Source organism: Hyperoodon ampullatus (assembly GCF_949752795.1).
Source record: "Hyperoodon ampullatus genome assembly, chromosome: 18".
Taxonomy (NCBI): Eukaryota; Metazoa; Chordata; class Mammalia; order Artiodactyla; family Ziphiidae; genus Hyperoodon; species Hyperoodon ampullatus.
In genome coordinates this window covers 18,841,264-18,855,035 of record NC_136931.1, presented here as the reverse complement: position 1 = coordinate 18,855,035, position 13,772 = coordinate 18,841,264, and the positions used below count along the sequence as shown (strand labels likewise).

General features: G+C 55.2%; 1 protein-coding gene across 1 annotated transcript; it reads left to right on the top strand.

Moving 5' to 3' along the window:
- Positions 1–3,506: 3,506 nt before the first annotated feature.
- PLA2G15 (phospholipase A2 group XV) lies at positions 3,507–13,161 on the top strand (the record flags this gene model as incomplete). The annotated part of the gene is made up of 6 exons (XM_079723794.1): positions 3,507–3,621; positions 7,118–7,274; positions 9,541–9,659; positions 9,910–10,008; positions 10,364–10,588; positions 12,650–13,161. The coding sequence occupies 6 exons, from the start codon at positions 3,507–3,509 to the stop codon at positions 13,159–13,161; spliced, it is 1,227 nt and encodes a 408-aa protein (XP_079579920.1).
- Positions 13,162–13,772: the final 611 nt, after the last annotated feature.

The window sequence follows — 13,772 nt, the reverse complement described above, 5'->3', positions numbered from 1 at the left end:
CGGCCCAGGCCCATCCCCACCCTCAGCGGTCAGCGGCTCCCAGCTGGGCCAGCTCCGACCCTTCCTTACCTCCCAGGCCTCCAGAGTAGCAAGCGCACTAGCTTCCCCTGGGGTTCGCATCTCCACGCCTTTGCCGCCGAATAGCCTCTGAGTACCCACCAGAGGGCGCACTGACTCTGTAGACGGAACCAGGTGTTGCGGGGCAGGGAGGAGGAGCTGGCTCTGGAAGGCTCGACCGGAGGACGCCCCAGGTGAAAGGGGAAGCCCTTGACACCGCCCCCCAGGCCACTTACCCCCCGCTTGAGAGTCTTCGAGGCTCCTGGCTCTCTGGACATAGGCCAGGATTTTAAGCTTGGTCTTCAGGGCCCTCAAACTGCTCTGTTCCACGTTCACCCACCACTGTGCTCTACACTGCTGTTATTCTTCTGGTCTACAGACTGCTGCTGCACATGCTAAGCTCCCTGCCTGGAGCACCCACCTACCTAATCATCCCTTTGTTTTCCTGGCACACTCCTACTTATCCATCAAGACCCATCTCTAATAATTCTTCTTCCAGGCAGCCTTCCTTGATGCCTAGACCAGGTTAAAGGCCCTGTTCTGGGCCCCTTGCCCCAGGGTTCTGTCATTATTGGGTCAGTATTGGCCTCTCATGACTCTAGGGAGGCTCTGGCAGCAGAGGAATAGGAGGCTGCTGAGCTGTGAGCTTTAGGGAGAATCATTTGCCTCCAAATAGACTTAGCTCTGGCTACCACACCAGCTTAGAAGCCCTGGTGTTGATTGGGTTGCCCCAAGCCCAGCCACCCACCTGGTTCAGGTAGGGAAGCTTGGAGCTGGGGCGAGGGAGGGGTGGTTGCAGAGGGCCCAGTTACAGAGGAGGGCAGAGGCTGCTGGCTGGATTCTCACCTGAGGAAGATACCACAACTGGCCTGGCTCCTCAGTCCCACCTCTAGCCTTTGCTCAGAATGTTCTGCTCCACAGGAACACTCTCCCTCTTTCCCAGAATTCACATCCAACCTGTGGACCTCTCAGTCCCTTATCTTCTTCTCTAGGTGTGACAGGCACCAGGACCCTATCTTGGAAAGAGGGAGGGTTATAGAGAAGGGGGTTCATCACTCATTGATTCAACATATATTAAGCACCTGTGGTGTGCCAGGGATTATGCAGGTGGTAACCGAGGAGGACAAATGAGGGGCTTGCTCTTCCAGCAATTATATTCTAATGGGAGCTAGGCAGGAGCTGCTTCAAAGCCAGTGATCATGTCTGGGTTGAGACCTAAATCAGTTGGATCCCCAAAAGTGGGGTCTGCAAAGTGGTCCCAGTGCAACAAGAGCAGAAGTCCTGAGGGACAATGAGGATGTCCTGTTCTAGGCAGCAAGGAAGCCATTGAGGCTGGAGATGAGAGAGTTGAGGAAGAGGGAGAGTAGAAGTTGGGGGAAACCAGAATACTCGCCAGGGTCCTCACTTACTGTGAGTGAGATGCATATGATGCATGCAATGAGAGGGTCATAAATGGGGTTAGGTGGACAGTGGTGGGGCCTGATTTAATGTTTAATGCCACATGAATAAGGGCATAAGTTAGGACATCAGTAAGGAGGCTAGTATGGAGATGAGGGTAATGTGGCTTTGGGAGGGTAGAGTTGGCAAAACTTGGTGACCACCTAGTTGTGGGTCTGAGACTCAAGGAGGTATCTTGAGTCCAGGATGACCCGGGGTCTGCAGCCCAGGGGATCATGTGAATGATGGGGTCATGGTGAAAATGAGGGAACCTCACCCTCTGACCCCTCTCCATAGCGCCAGCACTGGTTATTACTGACCAGACCTTGGCAATCCCTGCCCAAATGGCTATGGTCCTATCATCTTCAGGGCCTATGGGAGTGGGGCAACGGGGAACTGCTCCCAAGAACAGGGCCACCCTTTGAGGAGCCCATGGGCATCTGAGGCTGCAGGGCTGACAAGACATTCAGACTGTGGCCAGAGTCCAAGGCAGCCCAGGCTGTCCTGATCCATACCCTACCCCCACTTAACCCTTGGCTCTGGACTCCTACCTGTCCTAGCCCTGGCAGAAGGGTCTCTATGGTCTCCCATACTGGGCCTGCACCAGACTGGTCCTCAGCAGCCCCTCTGCTGGGGCCTGGGATGGAGGTGAGGGAGGCAGGGGTTTTGAAAGGGGGTCACTGGGCCAGGGTCTGAGGTGGGAGATAGTTGGACCTTAAGAGAGGAGGGTATTCCAACCACGAATGTGTTTCACTAAAAGAATATAGGAGGGACAGGCCAAGATGGTGAGTAGATTCATTGAGGGTCACTGCAGAGAGGCTGTAAAGGGTCAGCCACTGACCAAAAGGAAGAAAGGAAGGAAGAGAAGGAGGGAGGGAGGAAGGAAGAGAAGGAGGGAGGGAGGAAGGAAGGGGCAGGATAGAGGTCTTGGGACCAGCCAGGGATGACCAGGGTATTGACTGGCTCTCAGGAGTGGGTGTGTGAAGGATCAAGACCTCCAGTCTCCAAACATGCTTGTCACCCTATTCCAGAGTGACACATGGTACCAGAATATTACTGGTTGTCAAATCTTTGCCCACTCTATTCGCCCCCGATTCCATGCACAGAGAGTCTGTGTCCTCTCTGGATCCCCGGTTTGCGTGGGGTGGGAGTGGTAGGGGGACATGAGGTCCCAACACCCCTTCCGGTCTTCAGGGGAACTAACCAGATGGGCTGGCGCAGGATTGAGGCTCAAGCCCTCTCTTAACACGGCGAGCAAACTGTTTAGTCAGCGGGGGGGGGGGGGGGGGGGGCGGGGGGAGCGGGGTGGTGGGTGATACTGCTCTCCAGACCCTGAAACAGGCGGACTGAACTCTCACTGGGAAGCGAAACACGCTGACCTGGCCCTTTCCCAGGCAGACAGCAGGTGGCCCCTGGGCCAGTGTAGCTTGAACCCAGATGCCCTCGGGGCAGGGTGCAAAGAACCGACTTGGGAGTTGCCCAAAGGTCCTGGTCAGTCTCCTCAGGCTCGAGAACAGCCTGGGACTCACTTCTCCCCTTCTTCCTCTTGCTTTGACCAGGGTAGTTCAGTAGCGGCGAGCACTGGACCCTGAATTCCCATTCGGCCCGGTGCATTCTAGATCCCTCGTCAAGGAGGCGCCAGGAATCGGGGATGAGGGCTGCGCTGCGTGGACTCAGGGTACCAAGGGCTGGGCTGGGTACCCAGCAGACGCGAGCTGGGTCTGATCAGCTGAGAGCGTGCGCGAAAGCCAGGCTGAGCCTCGATAGATCGATGCGCTCGGCGTGCACCGCGGTTAAGGGAGTTGGCCAGGGATGAGTAGGGGCTGGTCGGCGAGCTCCGACTGGGAAGGAGAGTTCCTATTGGTAGGCCGTTTGCAGGAGGCGGATCCTGATTGGTCCGGCCTCTGTGAAGGCTGCGAGCGGCGGGGTTAAGCGCGTCGCCGCCGCCCGGGCCTAGGCGCGAGACCGCAGAGCTGAGTCCACGCCTCGGACTTGGAGCTACGGTCACTGACATGGGCCTCCGTCTCTGCCCTTACCGCGCCGCCCTGCTCCCGCGTGGCCTCCTGTTACTCCTTATGCTCACAGATCTGGCACTCCCGGCTGGACGTCCGCCACCGGTGGTGCTGGGTGAGGCGCGCGTCCAGTCGTGGGTCCGTTCGCTCGTGCGTCCGGTTGGATGGGGTGCGGGCGGGGCTGTCTGCATCTGCTCTAATCACGGTGTGAGGGAGCGTATGATTGTTTTGTCACCTGGGTCGGCCCATCCACTTTCTGCTATGCTGGGCGCGGTTGTGGTCAAACTCTTGTCACCTTACCCAATAGAATATGGGGGTAAGTGGGAGGGTTACCACCCGTTTGCGCATCGGTACGCCTGTTCATCTAATTCCCAAGCCTCGCCTCATCCCCATTTTTCAGCTGGAAAGACCGAGGCTCTTTGGCCCCACTCCTGAGGGCCTGTAGGAGGTAGGGTGGCTTCGGAGTTGGCCCCCAGGGGCCTCAGGGTTTACTTGGGCTTGGCTTGGACGTTGTCTTCCTCCACCCTTCCAGCCCGACACGTTTCAGAGGGCATTACTGAAAGGGAGCTCTTTGGGGAAGGATTGCTCTCCTAACCTGCCACCAGGGCTCTCCTCTAACTTATCAAATATGTGGCATTGGGCCTGAGGGAGGAGGCCCAAGGGAATCTGAGGATGGCTATAGACAGAGGGAGGGGTTGAGACAATGGCTATGAACAGATGTCATACTGTACCCTACTCCTGCCAGACCTACTTGGACTACATTATGTTGGGGCTAGGCAACCTCCCCTGTCTACCTCCTCCTTGCTGCTGGCCCAGGCAACTGTACAGGAGCCAGTAGTATTTCATTGTGGTGGGTGTGGCAGGGATGAGACCTCTCTGTCTTGGGGTCTTTGGGTGCCTCATTCAGGCCATCACTCCCACGAAGAGCTAGTGTGTTGGTGGCCATCCAGGGCTCCTAAAAGCAGAGGCATGCCGAGGTATACATTACATACTGAGTCTGCTGCAGCATGACCCCCATGCTCTTTCTGCTGGGAGTATTTTAATGGGGATGATGCAGATCACAGAAGGGTAGGGTTGGCAGGCAGTGTGATCCCAGGGGTCCTCCACCAGGAGCTCTGGGCCAGGAAATGCTCCCGGGGAATGCTGGGCCCAGGTTCACCATGGAGTTTGGGCAGATTTGGCCTTGCCTTCCCTAAGCTTGCAGGATGATTCCCAGAGGTGAGGTCTGTGCTGGGCAGGCACAGAGAATCCACTGACCCAGTCAGGAAAGGTTTCCTGGAGTACGCAGCTGGAGCTGAGTCCAGGAGAGAGTTCCAGGCAGAGGGAACTACGTATCAGAGGGAGGGAGCTAAGCAATCCAGGCTCTCTGGAATGGAGTGGGGGAAGGTAGATGGTGCAGGGCTCGTGACTGGTTGGGTCATCTGGACTTTGTCTTGGGGGCCTGCAGGGAGCCTTGTGTGGACCTAAGGAGTACTGAATATGAAGGGTGTGGCATTGGGAAGTGTGTGGTCTCTGACCGGACTGGTCCTAGGCCTTTTCACCTGTATTGGTGCTAAATGCACTCATTAATTCATTCAGTTCTTAGTTATCCTAGGTCACAGCAGAGGAGCCTCAGGTTGTACCTAGAGGCACTGAGCAACTGGAATCGTAACCTGCCCAGCTTCTCAGAGAATGAGGCTATTGGCATTAATCCTGGGAACCCCCATGGTGGGCAGCAGACAAGCTGTTCCTGGGCACAGAGCAGGGACCTAACCTTGGCCATCAGAGGATCAGCATCCAAGGGTGACCAGTCTCTGTGGGTGGGACTCAAATTGGTGATAGAGGAAGCAGAGGCTAGAAAAGGGATACTGAAGGCCCTGCGTGGGGGAAGGGACTATAGCAAGCTATTTCCACCTCTCCCAGCCTCAGTCTCCTTATCTGTAAAGTAGGCATAATAAGGATATTCTTCCCAGTGTTACTTGAGGTGAAAGGCATGTGGATGGCTCTTATCTAGTTCTAGGCACAGAGGGACCCAGGAAGTGACCATTGGTATTTTTAGAGGCCACACAGCCTGGCCAGGCAAAGGGTATCCAGGCAAAGCAGATCAGGTGACTTCCTCTTTCAGCTATTTTTTCTCTGGTGGAAACAGTGACCAGGGTTTCTTCACTGCCCTGTCTAGTCCACAAGCATCTCATCGAGAGGCTGTCATGCTGGGGACTCCCCACTTCTGCACCACATCATGAAGGGAGGTGAATGCAGGTGCCACACCTCTCTCCCATGGCTGCCCTGAGGACACAGTGGGATGGTGCACAAGGAGGGCGTGTCCTCTGCAGGGCTGTGTTCACAGCTGGAGGCCAGTGAATGCCCTCGAGAGCCAAACACTGGATCCTAAATGGGGTTTGGAAAGTGTCAAGAGAATGGCATGTGGGAGCAGGTGAGGCCTGAAAAGTCACTGGGAGTAAATGGACTGTGAAGGGCCTTGAATGTTAGGCAGTGAAGCAAGGGGGGAGGGGGGAGGGGTTTGAGTGTCACAAGTGCCCCAGGGCTCTGTATAGACTGAATAAGTAGAGTGAAGTCATCCTTGGAGCCTGGTCACACCCACCCCCATTGGGCTGTAGCTGGAATGGTATGTTGCTTCAAGAGAGCCATTTCCAACACAGGTGTGCCAAGATGCTAGGGCCCTCCAGGTGAGGTGCACTCTGGAACCTTTAGCAGGGTTTAGCATCTGGGCTCTGGCCTTTAGCAAGCCCTGAGGACCTCAGGAGGCTGGCAGGTGCCTGCTTCTCAACTGTGTCTGTTCTGCCGCCTCCAGAGCCTATCCTGGAGCGCCTTCTTTGGATTTATTTTTGGCTGGTTAAGTGGCCCAGTGCTCTGTCCTGTTTCCCAGTCCTTCTTTCAGAGTATACAAGACCCTGCCTATGAAGCTGAAACCACCGTCTGTACCCCGACACTGAATTCAATCTCGGAGACAGAGTTTTGGGTGAAGTAGAGAGGAATAGCTTTATTGCTTTGCCAGGCAAAGGGGGCCACAGCGGGCTAATGCCCTCAAAACTGTGTGTCCCAGCTTGCAGAGGGTAGTGAGAAGTTTGATAGTAATGGTTCAAGAGGGTGTGCTCAGCTCATGGACATTCTTCTCATTGGTTGGTGGTGAGGTGAGTGGGAGTCAGCATCATCAACCTTCTGGTTCCAGCGTGTCTGGGGTCTGCTTGCTTGTGGGCAGCATACCATCGTTAACCCATTAACCACTGGCTTCTCCCATCTGGTGGGGGTTTCAGTTTCTGCAGAACAGCTCAAAGATATTGTTGTGTGTATCCCTTGATGGGGAACCAGGACCTTGCCCCAAGGCTACACTATGGTTTCTCTTTGACTGTTTTTCCTTTGTCTTGCATCCCCTCCCTTCCCTAATTAGCAACTGCATGAATCTGCCAGTTGGAACTCAGGGAAGGTCAAGGAGGCTGAATGAAGCCTATTTCCTGTAATCAAAGAAATGGGGAACACAGAAAGGCTTTTGTGCCTAGGGAGCCCCACAGGTATCACCTACTCTGCAGCCTGGGATAGCCGTGGGTAGAAGGCCTTTGGGTTTCCAGCCTGCCAGGCCCAGGGTCTCATTCATGCTCTATGTCCCCCTTCAGTGCCCGGTGATTTGGGCAACCAGCTGGAGGCAAAGCTGGACAAGCCGACGGTCGTGCACTATCTCTGCTCCAAGAGGACAGACAGCTACTTCACACTCTGGCTGAACCTGGAACTGCTGCTGCCTGTCATCATTGACTGCTGGATTGACAATATCAGGTGGGGGCTGGGGCACAGGTGGGGCGCTGCTCGCTGACGCCTCCAGAGCCCATTTCTATCTCACCTGCGCCTCAAGAGATCTCAGGCTCAGCGTCATTGACCTCTCTCCCTTCCCATTTCCTCTGTGTGGTCCACGCCACCTTGGCACTCTCCAAGACAGAACTTTCTTCCCTTTCCTGCTGCTCCTGTCCCTACCCTGTCCAGTGCCTCAGGCCCTATTTGTGGTTTCTATGCTCCAGCCCCTATTCACAGCCTCACCTTGGCCCCCACCCTTTCCCTTGCCTCTGACTTGGCCACACCTGCCCCCTCCACCTACTTGGGGATTCCTTTCCACTTGGCTGTTCTTTCAGCCTGGAATCACCCTTTACACCCTTTGCCTGATAAACTCCCTCCCACTCACTGTTTAAAACCCAAGCCTGATTCCTTTGTGAAGTCTCCCTGCCACTCCCCAGAGCTCTTTTTGTTTGTTTGTTTGTTTTTTATAAATTTATTTATTTATTTAATTTTTGGCTGCGTTGGGTCTTTGTTGCTGCACGTGTTGGGTCTTTGTTGCTGCGCAGTAGTTGTGGCTCACGGGCTCTAGAGCGCAGGCTCAGTAGTTGTGGCGCACGGTCTTAGTTGCTCCACGGCACGTGGGGTCTTCCCGGCCCAGGAACCCATGTCCCCTGCATTGGCAGGCAGATTCTTAACCACTTTGCCACCAGGGAAGTCCATCTCCAGAGCTCTTAACCTCCCCTTCCCCCTGGCCACAAGGCTGCTCCTCTAACCTGCATTCCCTGCCTGCCAAACATTGTTTCCTAGGATATTTCTTCCATAATAAGATAATCATGTAATGAGAATTATTGCTTATTGAATGCAAACACTATACATTTTACATACTTTGTTTCATTGAGTCTTACAGCAATCTGGTGAAACAAGTGCTGTTTTTAGACCTGTTTTACAGATGAGGAAATCTGGAAGCTCAAAGAGGTTACAAAATTGCTTAGGGTCACTCAGCTAATAAGTGACAAACTAGAGTTTGAACCCAGAGTTGTATGCCTCTGAACTAAGGTTCCCGCCCACCCTGAGCTCCCTGAAGGCAGGGACTGTGTCTCTTTTATCTTTAAAGCTGTAGGACCAGAAACACGATTGGCTTTCAATAAATATTTGAGCTGAATGGAGTCTTTCAAATTAAGATTGTTTTTTCCCCTGGAGACACACTAGCTGGTTCTAGCTGGTTCTCTGGGCACCCTGCCTTTCCCTGTTGTTTATGACACCTGCTTTGTTGACTCTTTCCTCCCCCTTGTGCGATCAGGGTTATTTCTGGGATGTTGATCCGCATTTCTATTTTTGTTGCAGAAGCATGGTCTCAGGTACTGCCAGTTGGAGGTACAGGCTGATACTGAGAGGGGCTTATCTACTTCTGTTGGGCTCTGACCTGTTTAGACTTGCATCCAGCACAGAGTGCTTTGGCTTTCTAGAACTTTGCTCAGTGGCCATTGGGATGATCTACAGATTGCCCTGGAGAGAGTGGGTCCCCAGGACTTTTATTTGGGCCAGTGTTGGGTATCTTGTCAGCTTTCTGTGGCTGATCTTTAAGGGTGGGTGGGACTCAGGACCACTGGGGACTGCAGGTCTAGCCTGTGTTTTCTCAGGCACATTTGCCTCCTTAGTATCAGGGGAGGCCGGAGCAGGGTTCCTGGCCTGGCACAAGGCTTTCCTCCTGTCTTCCACCACCCTGTCCCCATCATGTCTCCAGGCCTTGCCCACCCACTCACACAGCAGCCACAGGTGCTCGGGGTTTCTCTGTCCGGTTCTGTTGTGTGTTGCATTCATCATCTCCTTTGCCCTGTGTTGTGTTATGGTGGGTGGCAGGAGCTGGATCCATGGAGATAGAGCAATGGGAGCCTGCGAAGTTAGGCTGCCTGCCTTTTGGGGTCAAGTGTGATGATGTTCATGGCAGAGCCAGGCCTGGCAGCCAGATCCCTCTCCCAACCATATCTAAGACCTGCATTAGACAGTATGGGTGACATTGAGGAGAAGGGAATATTGCCTCACAGGGGTCCTGGAGTCAGTCTCTGGAGTGAGCCTTGGTGGGGTCCTCATTTGGATGTGGTTACTCTGATCTGTGCTTTACAAATTTGCTTTGTTACTTTTTGGTCTCCCCTATACATCCGACCAGACCTGAGGATGGGAAGGGAATATGGCTCAGGACACAAGACAGTATTGGGACACACCAACTTAGGTGTCACCTCTGGGTCACTGGCTCAATATCCCCTCCTGGCAGGCTGGTCTACAACCGAACGTCCCGCACCACCCAGTCTCCTGATGGTGTGGATGTGCGTGTCCCTGGCTTTGGGAAGACCTTCTCACTGGAGTTCCTGGACCCCAGCAAAAGCAGTGTGGGTGTGTAGCCCTTCCTCATGGCCCCCAGGGAATGGGGATGGAGGTTCTGATGGACTCCGAGAGTGGGAGGAGCCCTGCTGGTTTGAGTGGGGGTAGCCTGTGAACCGTCTCTGCTCAGTGTGGCCACAGAGCCCTATAGCACTCCTTCGGGGATCTCCCGGCTGTAGGTGTCACAGTCTCCTTGGCAGGCGTGGTGTGGGCAGCTGACAATGACTGTACTCTCTCTAATCCTATGGATTTATGTCTGTAGGTTCCTATTTCCATACCATGGTGGAGAGCCTTGTGGGCTGGGGCTACACACGAGGTGAGGACGTCCGGGGGGCCCCCTATGACTGGCGCCGAGCTCCAAGTAAGTGGTTGCTCTCATTTCCTCCCTGAGGTCATGGGGGAGGGGGTTGGAGAGGAGGAGATCACAGCCACCAAAGGCCCTGGGCCTTTCCCTACTCCCGTGTCTCTGGCATCCAGCCCAGCCATCACAGGTCCTATCCTTCCCCCACCCTCAGCCCAGGATTTCTGGGCCTCTGAGGCCTGGGGAGAGATAATGAGGCTGAGGAGGGGAAAAGGAGCTTCTTCTCCCTTCATGGAAATTGAGGGGAAACCAGACGCTCCCCACCCACCTAGTCCTGGGTCTGGCCTGAGACACAGTCAGTGGTTCAGGCCCAAGGACCCTTCCTGCCTGACCCCCGCCTGGCTCTGGCCTGCAGATGAAAACGGGCCCTACTTCCTGGCCCTCCGCGAGATGATCGAGGAGATGCACCAGCTGTATGGGGGCCCCGTGGTGCTGGCTGCCCACAGTATGGGCAACATGTACACGCTCTACTTTCTGCAGCAGCAGCCACAGGCCTGGAAGGACAAGTATATCCATGCCTTTGTGGCACTGGGTCCGCCCTGGGGGGGCGTGGCCAAGACCCTGCGCGTCCTGGCCTCAGGTAAGACCCTGCCTGGCCCAGCATGGGGGGTGCTGGTATCAGAGATGACACACTTTCTTTCCCTCTACAGTGGCCTCCTGGGCCACCCTCATGTCTCTTCTCTTGGGTCAGGACCCTTCCTTCTCCAGAGTTGTGTTCTTTTCCAAACATCTCTTTCTAAAAGAGAATATAACACTACTTCTAAATTCACCTCTCCAGCTGATGACTCTTGTTATCTGTGTAAGTTTCTTACATGTACATGGAGTGGCATAACCGTTGGTCATAGGGCACACGTGTACGTACGTACACACACACACACACACACACACCCCACACACACCACCCCGCCTTGGGCCTGGCTGGCCTAACTTGGTTTGATCCAAAGTTCTCTGGAGGAGCCTTCTCCCTCTCTCTTACCCCCATCCTCACTTCTTCATCCCCACCTTCGCCCCAGAGAAGGAAGGTTGGGCTACAGTTTCCTGTTAATGAGTTACACCTCCCTCTGTGGCAGCGGGGAGCCTCTGTGGGCCACACAGAGAGGAAGCAGGTACAGATTTGTCTGGGCCTGCTTGCTTGGCAGTTGGGAAAACCACCTCCTTCCCTGTTCCTCCCCAATCCACCTGCCTTTTCACGACTGTTAGAACATACCAGCTGTAGCCCCAGGGCTTTCCTCCCTCTGCTAGGACTGGATGTGAGCCCCGTGACCGTGACCGCTCACTTTAGGAGCTGTGAGCCAGGGCTGTACAAGCATCTGATGAGCTTTCTTCCTCAAGTGACTGCCACTGCCTGACCTGCTTATTGGTCACCTGATCGTTGTGATCAGTCCTCTCCCAGTAGTGACCCTGGATTAGCTGGACAGTGAATCCAATTATAGTGAGGACTCATCACAGCTACCTACTCTGTCCAGCCTAGACCTGAAAGGAGAGATGTGGGCCCTTCTGAGTTTGAGACAGGTTACCATGGTGGGGTTCAGGTACTGGCCCTTTCAGAGCTTCCCCATGAGTCCCCTTAGAGCGGTGGTCCCCAACCTTTTTGGCACCAGGGAATGGTTTCGTGGAAGACAATTTTTCCACGGAGGGGGCGGGGGGCTTGGGAGGGGTGATGGTTCAGGCGGTAATGCAAGTGATGGGGAGCGGTAGGTAAATCGTCACTCTCTAGCCCACTGCTCACTTCCTGCTGTGCAGCCCAGTCCCTAACAGGCCGCAGACTGGTAATGGTCCGCGGCCCGGGGGTTGGGGACCCCTGCCTTAGTTAGAGCTTTGCCTCAGATTCTGGGAGACTGCTGTCAGGCTCTGGCAGTCTGGGAGTGGGGGTGGGACAGGACGGGTGGTAGTCGTGGACCCTTAGCTAGGGGTTCCCTTTCCTGAGGGCTCCTAGAACCAAGCCCCAGCAGGCAGAGCTGAAGGCCTGCAGTCAGTGGTGTGGTGATGGGTGGCCGTGGGTCCTGAGCAGGGCAGAGGCCCCTGTTCCCAAGTTCCAGCTCATCCTCTGGCGATCTCACTGGCTGGTGGGTGCGTTTGTGCTGTTGGCATTCCTATGTGAGAAAGATTCTCACTTTGTCTGCAGCCTCCCCTCCTGCCCTGTCTCCTGCAGTCCTGGCTGCCTAGGTTAGTGCCAGGCAGGTGGGTGGGATGAGACCAGGGCTGGCTGGATGTAGGTCTGAGCCTAAGAAGGGAAAAAATGTTTACATAGCTCAATGTAATAAAAGATTAAGAGGACTGTGACTGTGTCTTTGGGCTGCCCGCCTGCTGATTCACCTGTGACAAGGTCAGTACCCACAGGCCGGGTGATAAGTGCTCTGGGGAAGGTATTGTTTTTACCATAAATCACCCTGTGGGTTTGTGCTGCCTAAATCCCTGGTGACAAAATGCAAAAGGAAAGAAACAAATCTTGGTCATGTGCTTCCTAGATAGAGCAAAAATACAGGGAAATAGGGGAGTTGTCACCGCGTTAACAGCATAGAGATGCCAGAGTGCTGGCCAGGCCTGGGCTGGGGGCTGGCAGGGGCCCTGGCGGTGAGCATGCTGCCCAGCTGGCTTGCATTCCCGAGCACAGACGCTGACTGGAGCCCTCTATCCGCAGGAGACAACAACCGGATCCCAGTCATTGGGCCCCTGAAGATCCGGGAGCAGCAGCGGTCTGCCGTCTCCACCAGCTGGCTGCTGCCCTACAACTGTACCTGGTCACCCAAAAAGGTCTTCGTGCACACACCCACAGCCAACTACACGCTGCAGGACTATCGCCGCTTCTTCCAGGACATCGGCTTCGAAGATGGCTGGCTCATGCGGCAGGACACGGAGGGGCTGGTTGAGGCCATGGTGCCACCTGGCGTGCGACTGCACTGCCTCTATGGCACTGGTGTCCCTACGCCAGACTCCTTCTACTATGAAAGCTTCCCGGACCGCGACCCGAAAATCTGCTTTGGTGATGGTGACGGCACTGTGAACTTGCAGAGCGCCCTGCAGTGCCAGGCCTGGCGCGGCCGCCAGGAGCAAGAAGTGTCATTGCAGGCACTGCCGGGCACCGAGCACATCGCGATGCTGGCCAACGCCACTACCCTGGCCTATCTGAAACGCGTGCTCCTCGGGCCCTGATTCCTATGTTGGGCAGGGCTCTGGGATGGCCTGGCCACCACTGCTTCTCCTGGCCTCTAGGGCAACCATGGCCCATGAGTTGAGCAGTTTGTGACTGATAAGGCCCTGGATCTTGGGTTGTGAAGTCGGGAAATGCTGGGTTTTTTATCCTTCGTCTCTGGAAATGAGGAAGGAAGACATAGTCTGAACTTACTTGAGGGACCCTTGGAAAGAATGCTGCTGATGGTGGAATTGTGACCTCAGGACTGGCTCCGCAGGTGGATTGGCTGGCACCTGGCCCCAATCCCCAGTGCTGGGGCCTTGTGTTCCTCCTACCCCTGTGGCCTTTTCACACTCGCCCACCAGGGCCTGGCTCCTCAGCTTTCTTGTGAGGGATGTTACTGAACTGTGGTCCCTAGGTTGGGCTCCTGGTCCCTAGGGTGTACCTTCTCACACATTGGCCACAAGTCGGCCTGCTACTGGCCATGGGTGGCTGGAGCTGCTGTCTTCGCTGTGGCCTAGCTGCTCACACAGCCTGACTGTGGCTTTCTGGGGGCAGCCCGGTTCCCCCTGCAGGCAGGGGTGGGTTGTTATGTTCTCCATGGTTCCCAGGCCCTGGGGCATTCACTCCT